This window comes from Miscanthus floridulus, chromosome 17 (assembly GCF_019320115.1).
Source record: "Miscanthus floridulus cultivar M001 chromosome 17, ASM1932011v1, whole genome shotgun sequence".
Classification (NCBI taxonomy): Eukaryota; Viridiplantae; Streptophyta; class Magnoliopsida; order Poales; family Poaceae; genus Miscanthus; species Miscanthus floridulus.
Window position 1 is genome coordinate 39,359,605 of NC_089596.1, and position 27,720 is coordinate 39,387,324.

Consider the following 27,720-nt stretch of genomic DNA (forward strand, 5'->3'; position numbering starts at 1 on the left):
TATCGGTAGCGTGAGTAACCTGCTGTTACTCGCAATAGGTGATAATTATGATTACTCATGATAAAATGGTGGAAATGAAAATGGTGACGGGGTAGGGATATGGTTGGGTACTGGTGGGTGTAAGGGGTTGTGTCCTGCGGCCAACAGGGCATAGCTTGGTTAAATTTTTCTCTGTCTGTGTCGGTTAAGGACCGGCCATTGCATAAGTCTCGAGGCAAGTCACAGATTTATTATCCCGAGCACATACTTGGGTATGGGCGCAGGGAAGACTCGTTGCTCTCTTGTCGTGGAATTCGGCTCTTTCCAGACCGACTGATTGGAGGCGGGGATGGTGGAGGTCCTTGCACCGCACTGAGTTCGGGACTCAGGAGTTAGGGCTTGGAGTCCAAGTTTGGACGGGGACCTGAACACCCAGGACAAGAGGGTGATGGGTTTGTCCTACTTGTGCCTGGGGTACAAGCGGGGCGTGTGTTTTCGGGATACCCAGCTAGGGGCATTGATTCACGAATCATTGGGCAATCCGGTACGGCTTGTTTTGGGTCTAGCACCGTAGTAAGAACTGGAAGATGGAAGATGACGAAATGGAACTAATTGCTCAACTCCTGCTTGAAAGTAGAACAGGTGCTTACATAGAATGACTAGATAATAAATCGATATGGCTATTAATAATAACATAAATAAGGACTCACTATTAGTATTGCTTTCTGCAAAAAGGAAACTAGCAAACCATAAAGCTCATCATATCCTTTGGAGTTGGGAAATTATTCCCACTAGTCGAATAAGTCTTGCGAGTACATTATGTACTAAGGGTTTATTTACCCCTGTTGCAGGTAACACATGAGGAGTACCTTTGTGTGGAGGATTCATCTGGTGGGCACAGACAAGTCCTTGTTCTTTATCGCTAGATGTTTATTTTTTATTTCTGCTGTTTAATATTCCGCACTCTGACATTTGGCAATGTAATAATGAATTTCTAAGAACTCTGGATGTATGAAATGGATTAAGTATTGTCACCCGTTCTCATTATTGGATCCTTGGGGAAAATGTGGATATTTTAGGTTCTCCCTTGGGGTGTGCCCGACGGATACCACCCGATGTAGATTGCTTTCGGGGCGCTTAGTGTCTGGTGGAAGACGAGCGCCTTCGTAAGTATGTTATTTCAGGCGGTTCTACCACACCTAAGCACTTCGCAAAGCACCTACGCTAATCACCTAGTGAATCACTAAGCACTATGCAAGTGGAGATCACTAAAATGGTGTACTAACACCCTTGGTATGTTTTCTCAGCTCCACACTCCTGAAATGGCCGGTTGGGGGTCTATTTATAAGCCCCACTGAGAAAGTAGTCGTTGGGGACGAAGCCCACTTTTGTAGACCCATTTACAGCCTACTGTCATGGCTCCTTTAGGAATACTTTGTAAGTGCCAAACACCGTTGGAGTTCATTGCTCTCATTTCATCTTGCATGGCTTCAAGCCATTTTGATGAGTGAGCGCTTTTCATGGCTTCTTCAAATGAGGTGGGATCACCCTTCATTTAAAATTCTTCATATTCATAGACTTCGTAATCATCAGGAATGGCTAGTTTTATGGCTCTTTGAGTCCTCTAGGGGCCTCATTAGTTGGCGTTTATTCTATATGGGGTTGTTGTTGCTCTTCCTCATATGTGACAACGGATTCTATAGGATCCTAAAGAACAGGTTCCTCACGTTTATTTATTGTTGCCATGGGAGAACTAACAACAAGTGATGTCACTACAATGTCTTGTACTGTTGGTGCAGCAGCAACAGGTAGCGAGAAAAATGGCTCCTGAACCATCGGAGTGGGCACGTATACCCGCTTCTCCTCAAAGTTAATTTCTCACGCTACCATGATCCCCTTGACCATATCATTCTCCAAGAACACAGCGTGTCTTGTTTCTACAAACTTTGTATGTCTGTCGGGATAGTAGAAACGATAACCTTTCGACTTATCTGGATAGCCAATGAAATGGCAACTAACTGTCATGGAGTCTAGCTTCCCAATGTTTGGGTTAAATACTTTGGCCTCAGCTGGACAGCCCCACACACATAAGTGGTTAAGTGAGGGTTCCCTACCTGTCCACAATTTATATGGTGTTTTGGGCATCGACTTGCTTGGTACTCAATTGAGAATATGAATGGCGGTTTTTAATATCTCCATCCATAAATGTATTGGTAAAATGGAGTAACTTATCATACTTCTCACCATATCCATTAAGGTATGGTTGTGTCTTTCAGCTACTCCATTCTGCTGAGGCTCGCCCGGTGTAGAGTATTGAGCAACTATGCCATTTTCCTGTAAGAACTTTGCAAAATGTCCAGAAACTTGGCCATATGGGGTATGTCGACCGTAGTACTCCCTCATGGTTGGATCTTACTATCTTAATCTTTAAATTGTGCTAATTTTCTACTTCAGCCTTAAATATCTTAAATTTATCCAATGCTTCTGATCTTTCCTTAATTGGATAAATATAGCCATAACAAGAATAATCATCCATAAATGTTATAAATGAATCATAACCATCCACACTTTTCACAGGAAAAAGAGCATAGATATTTGTGTGAATTATTTCTAAAATTCCTGCGCTTCTTTTGGCATTTTTCTTTATTTTGTTAACATACTTTCCTTTTATGCAATCAATGCATTGTTCTAAATCTGAAAATTCTAATGGCGGAAGAATTAATTTTTTAATTAATCGTTCTATTCTCCCCCTTGAAATATGGCCTAAATGAGAGTGCCATAATTTCGAAGATACATCATGAACTCTCTTCCGCTTATTTTTTGCATTCATAGACGAGGAGGCATTCTCATTCTCAGTGCTCACAGCATTCACATTCTCACAAAGTGATAATAAATAAAGCTTGTCTTGTCGGAAGGCATGACCAACACACTTATTATTAAACGTAATCTTACATTGGCCATTACCAAAATAGCAATCATATCCATCATCGTCTAAACATGAGACACTTATTAGGTTTCTACGCAAAAAGGGTACATAAAGGACATCTGTAAGCTTAAGTACAAAGCCATCATTTAATTCTAATGGGAGTTCTCCAATGGCTTCTACTTCAGCTTTGACTCCATTTACCACCTTAATGTATCTTTCTCCTCTTTGCAGGGTCTTCCTCGTATGGAATCTCTATAAGGAATTTGCAACATAAATTGTTGCACCTGAATCAATCCACCAAGTAGATTTTGCATAACTTAAATACAAGGACTCATCTATGAATGTAATAATGTCCTCGCCTTTCCTCATCAGGTGCTTCAAGAAATCTAGACAATTCTTCTGATAGTGTCCAGTCTTCTTACACCATTTGCAGGTGTCCTTGTCCACTTGAACATTGGATTTCTGATGGTGATCATTCTGAGGGGCCTTTCCTTGTGACTTAGATGAGGAGCTATTGTCCCACTGAGGTTTCCCTTGTGGTTTGTCTTTCTTGTTGTAAAAGTTCTTTTTATTTTCCTTCACATGGTTAGCTGAGTCACCATGTGAGCTCTTAAGTCTCTCCTCTTCTTGCACACACATTGCAATGAGCTTCTCAATGTCTAATTTATCTGGCTGTAAGTTGTAGTTCACAACAAAGATCTCATACTCTTTAGGCAAAGAAGCAAAAATCAAATGAATTAGGAACTCATCCTTGAGCCCCAAGTCCATTGGCTTAAGCTTAGATGTCGTGTTGCTCATCTTCAATATGTGCTCTCTAATCCCTCCACCAGAGTATTTCTCATTCACTAATTTCTTAATGACAGTGCTTGCATAAGCCTTTGAAGAGCCAGTAAACTGACTCTCCACCTTCTTGAGATACTCAGTGGCGGTGGTACATTCTGGGATCGAACCCCTTATTGGATCATCAATGGTTCCCTTAATCACCATCAAACACTTACGGTTTGAACTATCCCACTTTGCACGATCAAGATCGTATTTCATTCTCACTTCAGCGTGGTCACGCTGCCGAGTAACAAAAGCTGCATCGGTCTCATTTTCTGCCCTCACCGGGTCCACAGGCTCAGTGGGACATAGAGAGATAAGTGCTAGGTCATTGTCTGAGAGCGCAAGTGCTATCTCAAGTTTCTTTCGCCATGTGTTACAATTGCTCCCGTTGAGAGATGGAATAGATGAGATAAACGGCATCGGGTTGTATCCTGAAACTACATCAGGGAAAGTGAGAAACAGTTGACATAGTAATTGTATGCCTTAATTTAACGTTGGTCAATATTAAAACATAAAACATTCTTCTACACTAATTCTGCATCACCGTTGGGCAGAAATAGAACTAATTTATAAAATTCATAAATAAAATTTATAATATTGCTATCATCAACTTTGGTGAGAAAATAGCAATATCGTAAATATAACTTTCTTCTACATTAATTCTATAACACCGTTGGGCAGAACTAGAATTAATGCATAGAAAAAGAACTCATAAATAAACTTATAATATTGTTATCATCAACGTTGGTCAGAAAATAACAATATCATAATTTAACTTAAACAAAAAATACCTACTCCTCCAATTTAATTAGAGGATTAACTTAATCATAGCGGCGGAAACATGAAAAATAATCTTAACAATAATATTATTCAGAAGCAATTACCAGTACTTGTCTACTCTGGGAACAAATTTTCCCATTGGTTCAAATTTGAGTAGAGATTTAATCATCAAAACTTAATGTAATTCTTCAAAATTTGATTCTGAAAATAATAAAACAAAATGAAAGACGTCACTGTGCATTTGGGCCGAAAACCCACTCGCGCGCTGCGCGCTGTCGCGGGCCAACGGTGGAAACGGCCCATCGTCCAGCCGCACGTGCCGCACTCCCGCGTCCCAGGCCGTAACCTGGGCCTGGGCTGGGATTTCATCTTCCCGCCTGGGCCAAAAAGGCGGCCCGAGCTATCCTCGCCGTTGGTCACAATCGGACGGCTCTCCGGAGCTCTCGGACGATCAAAAACCCGCGGCCACGCCGCTCCCCGAACCCTTACTCCATTCTTTCTCCCCACTCATCTCTTCAGCGCCGCAATGGAGCGACGACGGAGCGACAGCCGCCCGCGGTGGCTGGAGGAGATGGCGGCGCCGCCGCGCGCCCCTTCGCCGGTGCACGCGTCCATCCGAGGGTGAGCACGCCGTCGTCGAAAGGGTTGTGCGGCGGTGCCCTTTGCACTCGCACGTGGTTCGATCCGATTTGAATCATCTCCTTCTTCATTTCTCTCGGTTTCTACCCCAAGAGCTAGATCTACACCTAGTGTAGGTGACTGATACCAATGTTAGAATAGTAGGATCATCTAGGTGCATAGATCTATTGGGTGTACACTTCTATTCGGGATAAAGAGTCCTAGATCCAACCTAGAACGTGAACTAGAGGGAGGAATTAGAGAGAGAAACATAGAGGTAGCTGACCATCGGTGGGCTTGATGGAGCTGCTAGCCATCGCGCCGGTGGCGAGGTCGGTGGAGTCCAGTGGCGGTGAAGATGTCGGGCGCGATGAGATACTGCGGTGAAGACAGTGGTGCTTCCCGTCGCTCACAGCGCCCCCTTGATCGGATAGGGTTGTAGGTGGGGATTGTGGCGGTTGCAGTCAACCTCGTACCAAGTGCCACAGTCCTCCACCTCTTTTTATATGGCGCTGTACGACGGGCTCACCAACCATAATTTCGTTGGACGCCCCCCGATCATAGCGCGGATCAGGGCTCCGACTCGATCGTTGGACCAAGTCGGGAGGAGATCAACCTAACATTGTCGATGATACCTACATCAACACGTCCGGGACAAACGCCATCGGGAGTGGCGCGGATGACCACAACTTTCGACATTGTAGCACGTCGCGATCGAGCACACGTGCCTCCCTTCTACCTTTGCTTCACGCGGCCGTGCGTTGTCAATGAGGCCCATGTGGATGTTGTGGCATGGTAAGGTCATGGCGGCGGTGATCTCGCTACGTGCATATGTTGATTTGCTCGACTTCCAGATGTACCTAGTTGCCGGCTTTGTATATTATGGTGCGGCTCGAGTTGCCATCTTGTGATTATCAGACGCATAGTGCATGCGTTATATATATATACATATATATATATATATACATATACATATATAGATATACATAGATACATATATATATATATATACATATATATATATATATATATACATATACATATATATACATATACATACATATATATACATATACATATATATACATATACATATATATACATATATATATATATATATATATATACATATATATATATGGAGCACCGTTTGCGGACATGGACACGGACACGGACACGGACTCAAAACTCGCAGAGACCCACCCAAAGATGTCGCCGGCACATTATTCGACTGTGTCACAAACATATGTGCAGAAACTTGGCGGTCATAGCATGGCACAACCACGTGGTCCATAAACAAAAAGAAAAATTATGGAGGTGAACAAAAAACGAAAAAGAAAAAAAAAGGATTGAAACAACGAAACTCTTCATGGTTTTATATTAGGCTAAGATTTGTCTAATTTCTATCTTTATCTTTTTGTATTTAGATTAGGATTCCTATTCAGCTTACTCATGATCGAAGAGATCTATTTAGATTAGGATTACTATTCAGCTTACTCGTAATTGAAGGGATCTATTTGGATTAGGATTCCTAACTTCTATGTTACCTTAAGAATTTGTCATATTAGTAGTTAGGAATCCTATTGTAATCCAAATAGATACCTCGGAGTAAGTTGAATAGGGTCCTGATCCAAATCCAAATAGAAAAAGACAAGAGTACAGAGATCTATTCTTCTTAGTTTGGGTCTTTTTCTGTTTTTTCCATAAACATTTTATGATTTTTCCCCTTTTTTTTTGCCGTAGAGACCGTATACACAAAAGTTATTCTAACTCATATGAGCACGTGTTATATTATATATATAAGTCTAGACGGAAGAAACTCTTCATTGTCCGGTAGCTAGAGAAAGACGGACCCAAAAAAATGGACGGATCAAAAAAAATTGCTGAATTTTTGTCTCTTTATTATTGGTATATAGATATAGAAATAGAAATAAATAGCATGTCGTTTTCGTTTATGTTTTTTCTAAAAAAAAGAGTATTAGATTTTCCTAAATACATACAAGCTAAACGCACTATGTCTATATACAAATACAATCACAGAATTGACATAGGGAACGACTAGCGTCCGGATATCCGGACGGATGGGGCATCCGGACGCCCACGCTTGCAATCATTTCCCTCGCCGTTGTGCGCCCACACGGTGCCCGCGTCGGCCCGAGCGTCACCAGCATCGAGAAAGAGAGGGAGCGGGCGGTGGATGCCTAACCAGCGCTGGAGGAGGAAGAGACACCGATGCGAGGCAGTAGAAAAGCAATGAGGGAGATGCAACACCAGATCTACTTTTAAAATATCCAGATGCAACACTTGCAACATAAGTCTGAAGGCAGATGAAACACTTGAAACATGCATATGAAATACTTGTTGCAACACCAGATCTACTTTTGAAACATCCAAATAAATGCACTTGCAACATACGTACGGAAACAACTAAAATACTTGGAACATACGTCTCAAACACTTGCAAAAACATATGCAACATCTAGACAAAACACTTGCAAATGTGTGTTTGGAAAAACAGATGAAACATTCAGAACATACACTTGAAACATACGTGTATAGCCACTGCAATATGTACAACATCCCAATCTACTTTTGCAACATCGAGATGAAACACCGCTACATCTAGATGAAACATCTGAAACACTTGAAACATACGCTTACAACATGGGCTTTCAATGCAATATCATCTTGTTGCTTGGACGAATTGAGGCTTGTCGTTGTGGAGTTCGACACCGGCGCGGAGGTCGACGGCGATGCATGGAGCTCGACGGGACGACTTCATACGAAGCTCACCCCCTCGCCTGCTTGCTCGTGGAGGCTCGCTGGCTCGGTGGAGGCGGCCGTGGCTCGCCAGATTGGTGGAGGCGGCAACAGCGAGCGGGCTAGCCTCGGCGAACAGGCAACGCGGTGGAGCGCGGTCACGGCGAGCACGTGCACGACGAGCACGGTCACGCCCGAGCAGGCAGCGCGGTGGAGGCGGCCGCGCGATCGGGCAGCGTGGTGGTGGCGCACAGCACGGTGGAGGCGGGCAGGAGCAAGAGAGGGTGCGATGGAGAATTTTATTTTTTTTGGCAGAGTGCGGACAAGATGGAGCTAAGACAAGATGACTAGTGGGGAAACGCGTCCGTCTGCATGGACGCTCGTGTGGAATCATTATGGATTGAGAAATTACTATAGTCAGGAACAGAATTGACGTACTCAGCACTGATGCAAACAATAATCTAACAGAGTGCTACAGAAACAGCAACTCTTGAAATAATCCCAAATTCGAATATCAATACCATAAACGACTCAACACTGCAATCACCGATCTTCTTCTGGAGCTTTTGTTCAATTGTTCTTCGGCCAGTTCATCCACGGAAGGACACCTTCGGGGATTCAAACCCTATTCAAAAAAAGGAACATATTTTTTTTAGAATCCCATGTGTCACTGAGTGGTGGGGTCCGAAGCGAACACGGAAGACTAGCGTAGCGTGTACCTCTCGAAGTAGTCAAGGACAGCTTGCAGTACGCAATGGCGCTCGCAATGCCATCCTGCGCCTGCAGCAGCGAGTCGTCGCGGCGCTGCGGCGTGGGCGGCGGCGAGGCGGCCACCGAGGAGCGGCTGATGCCCAGGCGCTTGCACGCCTGCCTCAGCCCGGTTTCGCCTCGTGACCTACGACCTGGCGCCGTCGCGTCGGGAAGATTGTGCGCCGGCGGCGGCGGCGACGTGTCATCAGGTCCGTCGCTCATGCCACGTCGGCACGCGAGGATCGGCATCTTGCTCAGGTACTTGAGCACTGCCTCCGCCGTCGTCGGCGTCCACCGCTCCGCCGAGTTGGAGGTGACCACGCCCGCTCCCGGCCGCCTGGCCGCCTCCGGCTGCACCTCGCCCTTGGCCATAAACCCGCGATTGCCGTCCTCTAGCGCCGCAACGTGGCCACGAGACGCAGACGGATACCCTGGCCCCGCCGCCTTCCATCTCCGCAGCTTGCGCACGAGCGTACGGAGCATGACCGCTGGTCCTGCATTCCACAAGGCCTCCGACACGGCATCGTCCCCGCGGTGAGAAGCTTCCACGGCGACCACAAGCTGCCGACTGTGGATCCTCTTACCGTCCTCCGTATTCTCCTTCTTTTCGTCTTCGTGGCGGTCGAATGCGGAGCTCTGGTGGCCGGTCAGCGCGAACTCTAGGCTAAGAAACGTTGCTTCGTCGTCCATGTCCATGTCTTCCTCTCCCTCTTCCCGGCCACCGCCTTCTTGCACTAGCTCTCCATTCGCCGCCATGCCCATTGGCCGATCGAGCTATTGCACCACCGGTTGCGTTGGTCGTCCAGACAGTGGAGCAGACCGAGGGATTTGACGGCGTTGGTCGGTCTAGAAGTTCTAGTCCATAGTCTCCACTTGCGTCACGGTCTAGTCAGTTTCTATGGTTGGAATTGGAAGCGCGACGGTAAAAACGGATGCGTAGATTTTGACCGTTGACGTTAACACTGGACCAAGGTGGAGTGGAGATGCACTGACATAAGCATCTAGTAATTCATAATTTCACTCTACTACTTAAATCTTGTTTGGCTGGATTCTATTCATCTCAACCTATATGATTTGTGATGGATTAGGTAGAAAATTAATTAATTTCTACTCTAACCCAATTAGATTGAGATGAATACATGCGGCCAAACAATTTTTTATGAAAGGCAATAAAATAGTAAGACTCATACTAGATTTTTCCACGATGTTGCTATATCGTCCCCGGTGGAAATTTTCTCTCCTACTTTCCTTTTTCCTACGTAACATGTATACAGGGGAGGAAGGCATAGGATTAATATGTGTTTGGTTTGGTGGATATCTATGGATGGGAGATGACGGTCCATAGGTGAGTGGTTTGCGGACAACTTCGGTAAGGATATCCACCGCATGAGAATATTCTCTATGGATGTTGGATAAATCGCTTGTAAAAATCTATTGAATAAGTTTTGTTTTTCTAATATTTGCCATTAATAAATAAATTAAGGATTATTAGTATATTATATTAGTATTTAGTAAGTATGATGGCAAGATTAGTTTCAATAAGTGTTAATATGTTGATTAGTGCACGTTTTGTGGGCCAAATAGGATAGTAGTAGTGCTAACCCCATATTTTATTTTTAATTAGTGATTATCATGGCAATGTTAATGTTAGTGCATATCAATTAGTTATTACTATATTATAATAGATATAAATAAGAGAAATTTACCTACATGGCCCTCTTAAAACTCAGGCTTCCTTTCTTGGCCCTGAAAATTTCCAACTTACCTATTTGGCCTCCAATCCGACGTTCGATTTCTTATCTGGCCTTCCCGTCAATTCGACCCTGCAACGGTCTTAGATGAGAGACGAAAAGTCGATTCTACCCCTGGACGCGAAAGCATCGTTTTTGATAGTTTAGAATTTGGTTTTTGATATTTTATAATTCAAATTCTGTATTGTATGTTTTGTAGATGCTTGTAAATTGCATATGTTTCATTTTGAGCATTATTTTCACTTCTTGCACATAATTTTAGAGCACATCATAACTACAGCATTAGAACACATTTTTTTCCAGTCATGGAGCCAATTGCACATATAAATTCAGTTCGCACATTTTTTATATCTCAAATAAATTTAGTTCGCACATACTGGACATCTAAAATAAATTCAGTTCGCACATAAGTCAAATAAATTTAGTTGTCACATACACAAGCTAGTGCTACACACATGAGAAATCATAGGCTGAGCCTTCTTTTACTTCTTGTACTCATTGCCAGGCTAGCGGGCTGAGAAGTTTTGCTTCGTGTGCCCATTGCGGGGCTGTCAAGTATCACCTTTGGTTTGTTTACCGCCTCTTTGCCAAGCACTTTCTTTTTCGTTTTGAATGTGACCTTCTTTTTAGCCTTGGCCTTCCTAGGTTGATCTGTGTGGGCAGGGAAATCAATGGAAAGTGCCTCGGGTTGATTGGAGCCACTCCTTGACCTGGACATGTGAATATAGGGCAGCAATTATTTTTAGCAAATAGAAATATGAACAATGAAAAAAATTCAGAGTTGGAAATAGTACCTTTTTGATGTGCCTGAGTTGGAGCTACCATATTTCCCCTTTTTCTTACTTGATATCTCCAAGGATTGGCTGTGGTGAGAGACAAGCAATCTATTTAGTATCTAAGACAAATAGTCATTCATGATGGCATAAATTCATATTTTCAGCACTAGTGATAAGTACCTTTTAGATGTGTTGGGAGTACAATCAACAGATTTTCTCTTTTTCTTAGCAGTAGTTTCCAAGCTTTGACTATGGTGAGACAGTAGGAACATAGAATCAATCATAAGTTTGAAGTGAACATGGGAGTAAGTTTGACATTGCAAGGGATATGAAATTGCAAACCTTGGTGGAAAAGACATGGATGCAGATGGTGCTTCTTCCAAAGGCATAATGGAACTTTCAGCAGATTTGTTGTTTTTTGCCCTCTTCTTTGGTTCTCCTCTGCAATGTCAAAAATAAGAAAGTCACTAATATGTCTTTTATTAAAAGCAGAGAAAGAGTAGACAAATTATTACTTGATAGCTTTCATAGCAGCAATGTCTTCTGGTCTTCCTCACTTGCAATTATACCAATGATGTCCATAGTCCATGCAAATAGGGCATTGGTGCTGGCCTTTACTCCTTTTCTTATCAGAGCTACCTTTGTGCCTCTCTGTTTTAGGCCTACCAGCTACTGGCTTTAATAGAGGTGGGTGCATGAAAAAATCATGAGTAGATTTCGGCCACTGGGATAAGCTGATTATATGCAACTCTAAACTTCTCAATGCAGTAATACATGTCAACATATTGCTCTATTGGTGTATTGCTAAGTGATGTGATGAATGCAAGTGCATGCTTGCAAGGAATTCCAGAAACCTGCCATTATCGACAAGAACATGTCCTCTCAAGTAGGTTAACCACAAACCTGAAGCCACTACCACCCATTGCTGTTATTTCACCCACATGTTCTCCGCATTCTAGCACTTCCAAGTTTAATTCTCTACTGGCCTCATTCAATTTCTTTATTATGTGAGGTAGAATCAAGCCATCAAGTTTCTTTCCTATTTTTCTCCTTTGGTTCCACTTGGTCATAAGCAGTTGCCTAAACTTGTCCATGAAATCATCCAAGTTTAGGGACTTGTGATGCTTAATCCAATTGTTGAAAGACTCTGCAAGGTTGTTGGTTACGTAGTCTACCTTGCAAATGGTGGAGAATTGGCTTCTAGTCCACAACTTCTTGTGACACTTCCTTAGATAATTAGTTGCAGATGGCTTTGCTTTCTCCTTTGCAACCCAATGTTTCTCAAACAAATATGGGTTCCATGAGTAAGCTGCTGCCCAAAGATGATCATTAAACACCTTTCCATGGAACCTTTTTTTGAAGTTGCTCACCAAATGAAACATGCATTCTCTATGTTCATCCCCTGGAAATACTTCACCCACCCCTGTCATCACTGCCTGTCCAGCATCCGTGCATATGGCTAGACCCGGTGGTGATCCTATGCCCTGTCTAAGCTGACTCAAAAACCAAATCCAATTCTCGTTAGTTTTTGAATCGAAAATTCCAATGCAAACAGGATACAACCAATTATGCCCATCAACAGCACAAGCGCTAGCCAGTTGCCCCTTGAACTGGCCAGTCAAGAATGTGCTATCTATTGCTAGGTACGGTCTGCAACCATTGAGGAACCCATCTATGCAAGGTTTGAATGCAAGGAAGAATCTTCTAAATCTTATCTTTCCATTAACAGTATGATGGTCAATAATTACTAAGCTACCAGGACAAGAAACCTCAACTTGTGCTTTAAACCTATAAAGATTGTCAAAGCTGCTATCCTAGTCACCATAAAGTTGTTTCAATGCTAGTTTCTTCCCATCATATACTCTCTTGTAGTTGATGTTTACCTTATGGTGCTCTTTAATCTTCTTTTGCAAGTCATTTGCTCTCAAAGTTTCATCCTCTATAAGGAAGTCCTTCACTTTTGCACATATCCAATGTCTGGTTGCATTTTTGTGGTTCTTTTTCCTTCTTGTACTAGAACAAGCATGGGCACAAGGATTTCTTTTCACCTACAAAAGAGAAACACAAAGTCAAAAAAAGATAGCATAAAAGTAAAAAAATAGCATAAAAGATTGTACAATTACCTGCACAGTGCATTCATCTTGAGTGGTAGATGCAAATATCCACCATGGACAATTATCTAAGTCCCTCCGCGAACAATATGCTCGAAACCGATTTGGTGCACTCTTTGCAATGTAGAACTCAAATTCATGTTTTATTGCATGCTGAGAAATAGCCAGTCTAAACTCTAGCATGCTATCATAAGTCGAGCCTACTACCATCTAAGGATCCTCGGTATCATATTCTACATTTGGAGCATAGTTTTCCTCATCATATGGCAACTCCTCTTCACATGGTAACTCATCTGACACATCCTCACCCTCACTATCATCAAGGGACACATCTCCACCCTCACTACCATCAGGGACATAGGTCGAGTCTCTCTTTCCTTTATCAGAAGAAGGCACAACTGCTAGACCATTAACGGGTTCATTCTCCAAGTACATAATCTCCTCATCAACACCTACATATTTGTTCTGTGGTAGTGGATTTTTAAGGTAATCATCCTCAACTGGATCTGTATTGGTGTTAACTGGCTTTGTGTTGGTGTCCACTGCCTCTGTGTTGTTATCAGGCTGCCTTTCATCATTAAAATCCCACTCAGAGATTGGCTCAAAAGCATCAGAAGGACCACAATATGCAATGAACATGATGATAATCTTGCTCTTAGAGTGCTTACTAAACATAGTCATCAATTGTTGGTCAGATGTTATTTCTGGGAAGCTTTTTAGAACTTCATCATAATATTGAACATGGGCAACTTCCAAATAACCTGCTGGATACCTTTCTACCACTGATTCAACAAGATCCTTATAATTTGTCAAGTCTGAATCCACAACCATCTCAAAGCTAAAACAATAAATATCCTTTCTGCACTTCTTTCTGTTGCCCAACAATTTAATTTTCAACAAGAAACTTGAATTTGGATCAAATCTACTATTTCAACAAGAAACCTAAGTAACGCAAATAAGATCTACAAATGCATGTCTAGTACTGCAGTTGAACAAAAAAAGATGGACTCACCCGTTGAGCCAATCAGTCTCCACTACTTGCGGTTCATCGACAACTGCACCATTGGTGACGGTTGCTGTAGAGCCTGAACCGGCGTCGCCTGAACCATGGGCAGCACTCGCCACTTGGTGCTGAGCAGCTGGCCCCGCTGCCTCGGCGCGCGCAGAAGGTCCGGCCGCCTAGGCGCACATGAGAGCGCCTGCTGAAGGTCCGGCTGCCTGGGCGCACATGAGAGCGATCGCTGCCTCGGTGCGCGTGGCTCGCCCTGCCGCCTCGGTGCGCGTGGCTGGCTCGGCCGCCTGGGCGCGCATGGGAGCACCGGCCACCTGGGCGTGCGTGGCTCGCCCCACCGCCTGGGAACGCCGTGCGGAGCAGGCCTAGGTGAGAGCCGGCACAACCCCTGCCAAGGAGCGTGACACCGCTCCTGCCTTCGCCTAGGCGAGCGTCGGCCCAGCCACCACCGAGGAGCGCTGACCCTGCGCTGGCCCAGCCGTTGCTGCCGGGGGACGCGACCCTGCTCGCGCGGTTCGTAGGGGCGCAGGGATGCGCGGGATGGCCTCCGCCACTGCCTCGCATGCCGCTGGAGGCTCCTCCGCCTGCGTCGACTCCGCCTCCATCCGCACGGGCGCAGGAGTTGTCCGCTTCGAACCTTTTTTCCCGATCCGGTCTGAGTCATGCGTTACTAGGAGAAAAGGAGATGTAGTGAAGGGTAATCATGTCATTTCGCATTAGTCTTCAGTGGGACTTCACGGTGCCCTCAAACAGAACTGACGGGAAGGCCATACAAGGAATCGAAAATTGGATTGGAGGCCAAATAGGTAAGTTGGAAATTTTCAAGGCCAAGAAAGAAAGACTGAGTTTTAAGAGGGCCATGTAGGTAATTTTCTCTATAAATAATTAACTATTATTTTTCTATCCACTTTCGTCCATCCAACCAAACAAAAAAATGAGTTGTCTCATCAGTATAATCTAACTAAACAGAAAGCGTGGATAAGCCCATCCTGACATCTATGGATTGTCATATCTCATCCAACTTAGCCCTTAAAACAAACACATTGTTAAGCCAGCTAATCTAGCCATAGCTCATCTAAACATGAGACTAATAGGTGCCTAATTTTTAGCCATGTCATTACTAATTGTTAGCCAACTAATAAATTTGTGAACCATATGGGGTAGGGAGGAAGATGCATCCTCCCACCTCCTCTATAAATAGAACCTAAGGGCGAGGGGGAAGGCTCTCTCCTCTTTTATTCTCAAAACGCTATGTTTAGTATCTACTCCCATTCTATTCTCCCGTGTGGGACTAGCTCCCCAGCTTTCCCCTATTCTCCCATATGGGACTAGCTCCCTAGCTTTCCCTTCACCTCGGTGAAGTTACCTTCGTCCGTCTGGGTGAAGGTACAAGCGAAGGCTACAACCCAACAATCCACAATTATAATTTATTAAACACAGACAAAGCTGGAAGCAATATGTTTGAATCCAATTTTTGTCGTGGCATAGGTGTTAGGTATCGAAGTTGAAAATAACGAAAGCAATATATAATAAACAGTTTCCTTCCTAAGACTGCAAATATATTGGTAAACCCACTGATCTATATTGGTAAATTTGCTAAAAAAATAATCGCTATTGTTCTACTAGTATGAGTACAGAAATTAAATTAGAAGGAAGAAAAGAGAGCATACCCTCACTTCAGTATGCTCCATGAATGCTTCATCAGCACCAATGCTTACAAGCACACCGATGCTTACAAGCACAGCCACTGTCTGTTTCAGTGATTTCTCACTGGCATTGTACTACAAGCACAACCACTGTCTGTTTGAGTGATTTCTCACTGGTATTGTACTGAGTAAACGAGTATGTTAAGGTGACACCGTAAGCCTACACATTACAAACACAAGTGATTAGAGAGTTTACTAGAGCAGTTACCAACAATGATCCCATTAAAAAGGAGAATTGCATACCGTTATAGGCTTAGCACGTCCATGCTCTCCAATATAAGTATAATCTTGATCACGCACAATGCCTCCGTTCCTGATAATGTACTCGATAGCTTCCATGAGAGACCCACCATTACAACCAAAATTCCTTAGATTGTTGGCATCTATTAGATGTTGCTCTAAAAGCTTCACCAGCTCCTTAGTGCAGCGGAAGTCAGTACTTACAACAACCGCAATTGTGCCAAAGGACGAGCAGGCACCTAAAGAAAAATTAAAGGCGTGGTTAAATAGTAGCCACTCCGTGACTCTGTATACTAAGTACACAGCAGTACTAGTGAAAGTATCTAGGCCCCTAGTTGGGTTTCGGTGATTAATGACAATACGTGATTACTGTGACTAACGTGTGTTTTGCAGAGGCAATTAAGTTAGGTCACGGTAATAGAGATCGATTGGGCTATCATGGTGGTCATGCCCCTACAATGGAAATCATTTCGGTTTTCAAAGGATGGACGACAAGGTTAAGGATGGACTAGTTCTAACTGTCGAATTAGAGTTGAAGAGACACTTAGAGTAGTTTAGGACTTTGTTTTTCTTTTGGGCATACTATTAAGGGGGGTATAGACGGATAGCTTGACCTAGGTGAGTCTAGTGGGTTAGGTGTGGTGCACACTTGCTAAATCTAGCACTAGGTAGCTCCTAAAAAGCCCTTAGATCCATTGGAGCAAACTTCATTCACGTATGATCGAGAGTTGAAAGTAAATGGAGTGTCAAATACTGACCGGACGCTGGTTTCGGTGTGACCGGACGCTGGCGCAGAGTCCGGTCAGTTCATTTGATCAAGGTGAAATCGTCTGGTGCGATCGAACGCTGAGAGGTCAGTGACCGAACGCTGGGTCCCAGCGTCCGGTCGACTCTAGTAAGGTTCTAGAGAGGGAAAATCATGACCAGACGCGTTCGGTCAGTGTTGACCGGACGTTGTCCAGCGTTCAGTCACAACTTAAACACTAGAGTTTAGGGAGAACTGATCGGAGCATCCGGTCAACATAACCAGAGCGTCCAGTCACCCCGCAGAGGCACATAACGGTTCGTTTTTCAACCAAGGTTATAAATACTTCCTCCATTCGTGTGAGGGGGTACTTTTGCTCATTCCAACAGCTGAGAAACACCTTTGAGAGTGTCAAGAAGAGCAAGATCCTAGTGAGGTGATTGAAATTTGAGAATCTCAAAGAGAGCCCTCATTAGTGAGATCAAGAGTAGCATAGTGTGTATCCACCCTTCTCATTAGGCTTGTCGTGGTCAAGTGAGAGTTTGTGCTTGTTACTCTTGGTGATCGCCATCACCTAGATGGCTTGGTGGTGATTGGGAGCTTGATGATCATCCGGCGGAGCTTGTGGATGACCTAACTCAAGTTGTGAGCAGATGTGGGTGATTCACCATGACGGGGTGTCAAAGAATCAACCCGTAGAGAGCACTTGATCCTTGTGCGGATCAAGGGGGAGCTACATCCTTGCGTGGGTGCTCCAATGAGGACTAGTGGGGAGTGGCGACTCTCTGATACCTTGGCAAAACATCGCCGTGTTCCTTCTTCTCTCTTTACTTTGAGCATTTACTTTGAGCAATTCAATTCTTGTCATTTACATTCATAGAATTAACATGCTAGAGTAGGATTGGAACATAGGTTGCTAAACTTTTATGCGGTAGATCAATAGAAACACTTTATAGGCACAAGGGGTTAATTAGGCTAACCGTAGGACTTAATTATTGCAAAGAAATTAGGCCAACCCCTCCCCCCTCTTGGGCATCTTGATCCTTTCAATTGGTATCAGAGCCTCGTGCTCACGTATTTAGGCTTAACCGCCTAGAGAAACATGTCTCACGGGGATGGTTCTCCTCCTATCTTTGAGGGGGATGATTTTCCATATTGGAAAATCCGCATGGAGGCGTATTTAGAAGCTCTAGATGTTGGAATACTTAGAGCCGCCTCACAAGGCTTCCCAAAACCTCGGGATGCTACACACCTACAAGGCGATGAGGTGAATTACGAGAAATGAAATGCAAAGGCTTGAAATACTATCTTTAGAGGCCTTTGCAAAGATGTGTTTAATCGGGTGAGGAACCACAAGGACGTCCATGCACTATGGTCGAACATTTGTGCACTCCATGAGGGAACTAAGAGCGAGCGTGAGGAACGCTATCATCTTGTCATGAAAAAGCTAAATTCATTTGAGATGCGTCCTAAAGAGAGTGCTAATGAAATGTACTCACGCTTGAATGTTCTTGTAGAGGAAGTTAATGGGCCTGGACTTACTCAAATATAACCATCCAACGTTGTAAGAAAAATCTTGAGTGTCCTCTCCATTGACAAATATGGGCATATTGTGATCGTGCTTCATCAAGGTGATCTTTCCACCGCTACACCAACACAAATCTTGGAAAAGATCAATGCTCATGAGATGTACATGCACATCACACCTCAAGATGGCTCATCCTCTACAAAGAAGAAATAAAAAGACTTAGCATTCAAAGCTAGCCAAGAGAAGGGCAAAGCAAGGCTTGAGTATGAGAGCTCAAGTGATGATGAAATTGATGATGCAAGTCTTGCTCTCATGGTGAGAAGAACCGCCAAGATGCTAAAGAAGCTTAACAAGAGTGGCATCAAGTTTAATGGCAAGAAAAAGAAGTTCTTCACTAGCTCTAGAAGGAAGCCAATCTCGGAGATGGATTGCTACAATTGTGGTGAACTTGGTCATCTAGCACATCAATGCACCAAGCCCAAGAAAGACAAGTTCAAGAACGAGTACAAGGGCAAAAAAGATGATTCAAGTAATAAAGAAGATGATGAGAAGAAGAAAAACAAGCCATACAAGAAGAGAGATGACAAGAAGAAGGACTTCCATAAGAAGAAGAAAAGTGGAAAGGCATACATCGTCGGTGATTGGCTCATGGATATTGATTCATCTAGTGGCTCATCCAATGATGATAGTGACAACAAGAAGGTGGCCGCCATTGTTATTAACTCTTCATCATCTTCACCGCCACCACCGCCATCATCCTCTACACACCTATGCCTTATGGCTAAGGGTGATCGCAAGGTATCAAATGATGATAGTAGTGGTGATGAACATGCTAGCAATAATGATAGCGATAGTGATGATGATGAATATGAATCACCTTCTTATGATGATCTTGTTAAATTGCTAAATCAATACACTAAGATCATTAGAAAGAGTAGAGCTAAGAATGAAAAACTAGAAGCTAAGAATGATTCTCTTTTAGCTAAATGTGATATAGCCGAAAAGACTAGTGTTGAGCTTAGAGAAGCAAATGATGCTATATCATCCAAACTCAAGGAGCTCAAATCTTCTAAGAAAGAGCTTAAAGATAAACATGATAAACTTGAGAGGATACACAATGAGCTCATCACTAGCCACAACATGCTAAAAGAAGAATATACTACTCTTAAGATTAATCATGATAATCTTGTCATTGCTCAAGAATATTTATCCAATGAGCCACATGATGTACTAACAATGTTGTTAAGATTGATATAGCTACATCATATGATGATTTGATCATTGAGAGCATTGAGCAAAGTTCTAGTAGCAAGGGCAAGCAAGTGGTTGAGACCGAAGATTATGATGAGTTTGTCAAGCTCAAGAATGACAATGAAAAGATCAAGAAAGATCTTGAAGAGATCAAAAGCCACAACACTATTGTGCTAGAAACTCTTGATCATGATAGTAATTTGATTCTTGAGAATGAGAAGCTCAAAGAAGAGAACAAGAAGCCCAAGGAAGAGAAAAATAATGATGCCCTCAAGGAAGAGAACAAGAAGCTCAAGTTGGAGAAAGAGCATCTCAAGATTGGATTGAGCAAGTTCACAAGAGGCAAGCATCTTCAAAGTGAGCTACTAATGAATACCGTCATGAAGATGGATAGAAGTGGTATTGGATATTTGGCAAACCAAGAGAAGAAGGCTCAAGCTCAACAACAATACAAGTCAAAGCCAAAGAGATGTTTTGAGTATAGACAAGAAGGCCACTTTGCCCATGAGTGCCAAACTCCACCACCACAACCCTTGCCCAAGCATGCTAGACCTTTTGCCTTCAATGCTCATTACATGCTTAGAAAGGATTCTAGTGGAAAGATGAAAGTCATGTTCTTAGGACCTCCCAACAAGAATAGGCCTAAGAAAATTTGGATAGCAAAGTCACTTGTTGAGAAGGTGAAGGGCCCTCAACAAGTTTGGGTTCCTAAAGCTTGATCTCTTGTGTGTAGGTAAACTACAAGACCGATGGAAGTCATTGGGTTATTGATAGTGGTTACACACAACATATGACCGGTGATCCTCATATGTTCACCTCACTAGATGAAGAAGTAGATGGACAAGAAAGAATCACATTTGGAGATAATTCAAAGGGCAAGGTTAAAGGATTGGGCAAAGTGGCAATATCAAATGATCATTCTATCTCAAATGTGCTATATATTGCTTCATTGAGCTTCAACTTGCTATCCGTTGGACAATTGTGTGATCTTGGCTTCCAATGCTTGTTTATAGAGAAGGAAGTTGTTGTATCTAAGAAGGATGATGATCAAGTGATATTCAAAGGATTTAGATACAACAACCTATATCTAGTGGACTTCACCTCCGAAGATGCTAATTTGAAGACTTGCCTATTTACCAAAACAACACTTGGGTGGCTATGGAATAGAAGACTTGCTCAGGTTAGGATGAGCTTACTCAAGAAGCTAATGAAGAATGATTTGGTGAGAGGGTTGAAGGATGTAAAGTTTGAAAAGGACAAGCTTTGTAGTGCGTGTCAAGCCAGGAAGCAAGTTGCAAATACTCATCCAACAAAAGCTTTCATGTCAACCACAAGAGTGCTAGAACTCCTTCACATGGACTTATTTGGACCAACAACATACAAGAGTTTGGGAGGAAATCTTTATTGTCTTGTGATTGTTGATGACTATTCAAGATACACATGGGTATTCTTCCTTCGTGACAAATCTAAAGTTGCATCTTGCTTCAAGAAATTTGCCAAGAGAGCACAAAATGAGTTTGAAGTGAAGCTAAAGAAGATAAGAAGCGACAATGGGAAATAATTTGACAACACAAACATAGAAGCCTATTGTGATGAAGTTGGGATCAAGCATGAGGTCTCCGCAACATATACTCCTCAACAAAATGGTGTAGTTGAGAGAAAGAACCGGACATTGATCGCTCTTGCAAGAACAATGCTTGATGAGTACAACACCCCCAAAGCTCTATGGGCAGAAGCTATCAACACCGCATGCAACCACCTATTCCTTCAAAAGTTCCTTGGCAAGACACCTTATGAGTTGCTCAATGGGAAGAAGCCGAACATCTCCTTCTTTAGGGTGTTTGGTTGTAAATGCTACATCTACAAGAAGCAGCAACACCTAGGGAAGTTTCAAAGACGTTGTGATATGTGTTTTCTTGTTGGTTACTCATCAAAGTCTAAAGCATATAGAGTATTTAATCATGCCACCGGCTTGGTTGAAGAAACATATGATATGGAATTTGATGAATCTAACAGCTCCCAAGGAGCACATGAGAATCTTGATGATGTAGGTGATGAACCATTGAGGGAGGCTATGAAGAACATTTTGGTTGGAGACATCAAGACTTAAGATGATGAAGATGGTGTACAAGTGATCAATCCACCTTCTTCATCAAATGTGCCACAAGATGGTGAAAAAGATAGGAGAGTAGAAAATAAAGACACTCATGTCTCCCATGATCAAATGGTGGTACAAGCACAAGATGTTGATGCTCCACAACCTCTCCCTCAAGTGGTCAATAGAAGAAATACACCTCTACTACAAGATCATCCATAAGATCTCATCATAGGGAGTCCATCAAAGGGTGTAATGACTCACTCACAAAAACTTGCTTCATTTATTGCACATCACTCTTTTATCTCTTGTTTTGAGCCTACCAAGGTAGAAGAAGCTCTTCAAGATCCGGATTGGATAAATGCCATGCATGAAGAGTTGAACAACTTCACCCACAATGAAGTTTGGACTCTTGAAGAGCGACCAAAAGGTGCAAGAGTCATTGGAACAAAATGGGTGTTCCACAACAAGCAAGATGATCAAGGCGTTGTTGTGAGGAACAAGGCAAGACTAGTTCCAAAGGGGTTCTCTCAAGTTGAAGGTTTGGATTTTGGAGAAACCTTTGTACCGGTTGCAAGACTAGAAGCCATTCGTATCCTCCTTGAATATGCATCACATCATGACATGAAACTATATCAAATGGATATGAAAAGTGCTTTTTTAAATGGCTTTATTAATGAACTAGTCTATGTTGATCAACCTCCCGAGTTTGAAGACCCTAGATATCCTAATCATGTTTATAGGTTGTCCAAGGCATTATATGGGCTTAAGCAAGACCCAAGAGCTGGGTATGAGCGCCTTCGTGACTTCCTCATTAAGAAGAGCTTCACCATTGGGAAGGTCGACACCACGCTATTCACCAAGAAGCTTAATGGATATATCTTCATTTGTCAAGTGTATGTTGATGATATCATCTTTGAATCATCAAATGAAGAATCTTGCAAAGAGTTTGGTGAATTAATGTTGAAAGAGTTCAAGATGTTAATGATTGGAGAGCTTACATTCTTTCTTGGTTTTCAAGTCAAGCAAATGAGAGAAGGGATTTTCATCTCTCAAGAGAAATATACAAATGATCTTCTCAAGAGATTCAAGATGGATGAATGTAAGCCAATCAAGACACCAATGCCAACTAATGGACATCTCGACCTAGATGAGGGAGGTAACACGGTTGATCAAACTCTCTAACGCTCTATGATTGGTAGCTTGTTATATTTAACCGCATCTAGGTCTGACATCATGTTTAATGTGTGTATGTGTGCTAGATTTCAAGCTAATCATATGGAAACTCATTTGGTTGCTGTTAAAAGAGTCCTTAGGTATCTTAAGCACACACCAAGTATTGGCCTTTGATATCCAAAAGAAGCTATATTTGAATTAGTTGGCTATTCCGATTCGGATTATGCCGGTTGCAAAGTTGATAGAAAAAAACATATCCGGAGGGTGCCATTTGCTTGGTAGATCACTTGTGTCTTGGTCCTCCAAGAAACAAAATAGTGTGGCTTTGTCCACCACCGAAGTGGAATACATTGCCGTGGGTGATTGTTGTACACAAATTCTTTATATGAAACAAACTTTGCTAGACTATGGTGTAGTTCTAGAAAAAGTACCTCTTTTGTGCGATAATGAAAGTGCAGTAAAACTAGCAAATAATCCGGTTCAATACTCTCGCACCAAGCACATAGATATCCGTCATCACTTTCTTAGAGATCATGTTGCAAAGAATGATATTTCATTAGAAGGTATAAGGACCAAGGATCAATTGGCGGATATCTCACTAAACCGCTAGATGAGGCAACTTTTTGTCGATTACGGAATGAGCTCAATGTTCTTGATTTTAGCAACTTCTCTAGAAAATGAGCTTGTGTTGTCCCTTGCATTGCATTGTAATACACAACATGTTTACTTTATCGTAATGCATATAGGGCTTGTCTAACATGGTTAAGATAATCATCGTAAAGTGTGTGAAGAAGCTTAACCTTGGATCAAACATGACAAGCAACTAGATTTACTTTCAAGTAATGCATTGCATATGCATGAATGTTGCTTTGTCATTTATCTTCAATTGCCCTCTTATTTGCCTATTTTCTTAAAAACAATTATAGCCCAAGGCAAAATATTTTTGAAAATTTTGAGGGTTTGAGAGAGGTCACTCACATCAGTCTCAATTGGTGTTTATTTGGATCTTATTGAAGTTGGGACTTGATTGAGAACAGGCAGCACGAAGGACTTTGAAGATTTGCTAGAAAAAGAGTGACCGGATGCTGCACCGGACTCTGAAGTCCAGCGTCTGGTCAATTCATAGGAGGTGAACCTGCTGCGAGGGAGTGATCGGACTCTGCTGTTCAGCGTCTGGTTAGATGGTGGTTCAGCGTCCGGTCGAGCGAAGACGATGGAGATAGGATGGACTGGACTCTGGCTACGTCCGGTCAGTTGGGATCGGATGTGTCTGGTCATGATTCTAGGGGTTTTGGACATCTTTGGAATCGACCGGACACTGGGTGGCAGCGTCCGATCGCTGCCACCGGAGCGTTCGGTCAATAGGGAACGTGCGGTTTTAGGACTTCTTCTCCGTTTCCTTCTCTGTCATGCTAGGAGCCACCATATAACCGTACGCGCCATGACCAATCCCGCATCTAGCACCACGCCGACATCGCCGTTGTGCCCTAGTCACCGAGCAAAGCTTCCCGCGTACCTCTGTAGCCGCCGCATCTTCTCCAACGCCGTCTCCAGCGCCCGTGCCCGCGCCTCAGCTCCGCTCATGCCCGCGTCGCTCCTGCAACAGCGTCTCCGCGCCATCACCATGCTCGCCCGCGCTGTGCCCTAGCCACCTCCCACATAGCCGCCCTAGCGCCGCCGCATCTCATCGGAGTCCATGCTTCCAAGCCCTAGCTCTACCACATCCACGTCTCCACAGCGCGCGCCCCTGCTCCAGAGCCTACATTGCCAGCTTCACAATTGCAGCATCCACATTGCATTGATTGGCCATCTCTGGAACCCTAACCCTAGGATTCCTGGTGGTTCTCCGCATGTTGTTCCTCTGCTTTTCGGATCACCGGTTCGTCAGGTAGCAAGCCCTTGTTTCAATTTCATACCTATTGCTTGCTTCTTAGGGTTTCACATCTCTAGATGTTTATTGTTATTATTTATAAATCTGATCTATTCTAACATGCAGCGAGTTAGTATTTCTGAGGTCTCGGTGGCAGCTATCAGTCAACTCGGGGCCAAGCTCGCGAGTACGGATCGAGGCCAAGCCTCAGAAGTGACAGTTAGTAGTTGATCTTTGTCAGTGGCAGTTGTTCTTCTTAGCTTCATCAGATGGCTCATGTCAAGAATGTCGGAGGTGGTCCTAGTGATGAGGATTTGAGGCCCCCACCTCGCCAGCCTGCAGATACAAAAGGCAAGGCGACAAAGAAGCACAAGTACCTTGATGCAAATATAGCGAGAGCAGTCGTAGTTGTAGAGGTCGCAGAATACGCAGAGAGAGGAGGTACTCGGAGTGGTGTTGTTATTGCAGATCAGCTTTCTCCATCTACGAGGGCTGCACTTGAGCAGGTTGAGCGTCGTCATGGTGGTCCAGCTAGGACTATCATGGTTGGAGGACAACATGTGGCTATTGATGAGAGTCGGCCTCAGGGGGAGTCACAGCAGCAAACTCAGGAGGGAGAGTAGGCCGAGGAGACAGAGCAGGCACCTCAGCCACAGCTTCATCGCTCTGGTCGTACCCGTGCTCTAGTCACACCGAGGCTAGAGACATAGCGGAGGGGTTCTCGTCCACCACCTAGACCACAGGGTCCGTCTCCAGTGACTCACTTCGATTTGAGGGCCACCATGGCCAAGCAGGTTCAGCAGCTCAGATTTGTGGACTTTGAGTAGTAGTTCCTGCCGAGGAGAGATGACCAAGCTTCAAAGGGTTTCTACACACCACTGCAGGAAGATTTTTACAATACATATCTTAACAGTGGGGTAGTATTTAGGTCTCAGAGGGTGTGCAACATTGGGTCCATTGTAGCAGCAGGAGGAGAGCATATTCGCCCTTACCTATCTTACTTGCCAGGGCTGATAGACTTACTTGGATGGACATGCTTATATATTCCATCTTGGGTCTGTGAGTTCTATGCTACACTCTGGATTGACCTACAGCATAGATTTATACACTTTGCATTCAGAGATAGAGATTATAGGCTAATGAGCTCTAGGGTCAGAGAGATACTTAGGCTTTAGGAGCAGCCAGTCTAGCTATATGAGGTTTGCTATGGACAGACAGCGCCTTCCAGACGCCCTCATGGCGGTATGGTGCCTCCTATAGATTTGGTCCGCCATTGCTTCATAGAGCCTTTCGGTGAGGGGTCGAGCAGGACACCTAGTTATCTCACTCCTACTGCTAGAGTGCTTGATGCTATTATAAGGAGGACACTACTTCCAAGGATGGGGTATCGCGAGAGCTTGACTCGCATGCAGCTATGGCTACTGAACTCTCTGATGCAGCAGACTGTGTTTGATATTTGGGATCTCCTTCTATCAGAGATGGAGGATACTATTGCAGAGGGGTTCAGGGGTCACAGGCAGCTGCCATATGCTCACTGGATTACATTCCTGATCCACAGGGCAGTTACTGTGAGGTCACCTGAGATGCTGGTAGAGTACAGTGGTGCTACTACAGAGTTCCCTGCATACAACATGACTCAAATGATCCGCCATAGTGCAGTGAGGACACCTAGTCAGCCATGCCATTGTCTAGAGGTGCTAGAGACTGTAGCCCAGTAGGATGAGACCATCAGGGGTATAGCAGCTACAAAGGAGGAGGAGCTTGATGCTCAGTAGGAGGGATGGTTGAGAGCGACCCCAACAACAGCTCAGATGATGACTACCGAGATATTCCTCAAATGCCTCCTCGACGACATGACCATGAGGCCGGTAGCTTCAGTTCAGCTCCACCTACACCGTAGACAGACCCCGCTCTACTTGCTATACTTGAGCAGATGAGGTAGGATCAGTCTCGCTAGGATCAGGAGACCGCTGCTACATTTGCATAGTTTCAGACTCGGCAGGATGAGTTCCAGCGACAGCAGCAGGCCATGCATCAGCAACAGCTTCTCATGTAGCAGCAGCTACTTGGATTTATGCAGCATGTAGTCACTGTTATTGGGGCTCCACCGCCACAGCCTTCACCCCAGCTTGTTCGGACGCTACCACTTCTATGACTCCAGCTTTACAGCCTAGTGGGCTTCAGAGTCAGAGACCGTCAGCGCCACAGTTTCCTTCACCTACAGAATAGATGTCCTAGTGGTTTGCTTCGCCAGTACCAGCCTCATAGTTCACACCTCTTCATACAGGCTTTACTCCGCCTCAGAGTTTGTCAGTGCTCACCTTAGTTTCTAGGAGTCTTGGTGCTTCACTCAGTGAGTTGATAGGGCAGCCTACACAGCCAGAGCTACATGTCCTAGGTCCTTTCATAGTTGCACCTATTACCGAGACTACAGAGACGCTCCCTTCTTTAGTTGCATCATCAGAGCAGGCAACGCCAGTGCTAGATCCGACCCAGACCGCTTCAGCTTCGCTTCCAGCCATAGAGGGTCAGACTGCTCAGAGCTTAGGATCAGATGATGATGGCACATAGTTCTAGCTCACTTCTCGCACCTCAGCGCCCGACTCGTCCGCTGCAGCCCCACCGACCGACCCTTAGGTTTTGGTGTTTGACGCCAAAGAGGGAGAGGGATCGAGTATGTTAGTCCTAGGGGGAGCGATTCATTTAGGGAGAGTCTATATATTATCTTATCTATTACATTTGGAGTTTTATGTGTGATACATTATGCATCCATGTTTACTATTATGCATTGAACTACTTAAATGTGATCGTAATCGTGATA

The 27,720-nt window shown here is 43.9% G+C and overlaps 2 protein-coding genes across 2 annotated transcripts; both read right to left on the reverse strand.

Moving 5' to 3' along the window:
* Positions 1 to 3,157: 3,157 nt before the first annotated feature.
* On the reverse strand, positions 3,158 to 4,150 carry LOC136515565 (uncharacterized). Its single transcript, XM_066509119.1, has one exon. The coding sequence runs from the start codon at positions 4,148 to 4,150 to the stop codon at positions 3,158 to 3,160; it is 993 nt and encodes a 330-aa protein (XP_066365216.1).
* A 4,096-nt stretch (positions 4,151 to 8,246) lies between these two features.
* On the reverse strand, positions 8,247 to 9,483 carry LOC136519035 (uncharacterized). The gene is made up of 2 exons (XM_066512711.1): positions 8,608 to 9,483; positions 8,247 to 8,513 (listed from the first exon to the last, which is right to left on the reverse strand). Exons 1-2 carry the CDS (start codon positions 9,398 to 9,400, stop codon positions 8,479 to 8,481), a joined length of 828 nt encoding a protein of 275 aa, XP_066368808.1. The 5' UTR covers positions 9,401 to 9,483; the 3' UTR covers positions 8,247 to 8,478.
* Between the last annotated feature and the right edge of the window lie 18,237 nt (positions 9,484 to 27,720).

Coding starts and splice junctions, on each gene's coding strand:
- LOC136515565 (XM_066509119.1), bottom strand. CDS start 4,150: ATGCCGTTTATCTCATCTATTCCATCTCTCAACGGGAGCAATTGTAAC.
- LOC136519035 (XM_066512711.1), bottom strand. CDS start 9,400: ATGGGCATGGCGGCGAATGGAGAGCTAGTGCAAGAAGGCGGTGGCCGG. Junction 8,514..8,607: donor GTCCTTGACTACTTCGAGAG/GTACACGCTACG, acceptor TTTTTTGAATAG/GGTTTGAATCCCCGAAGGTG.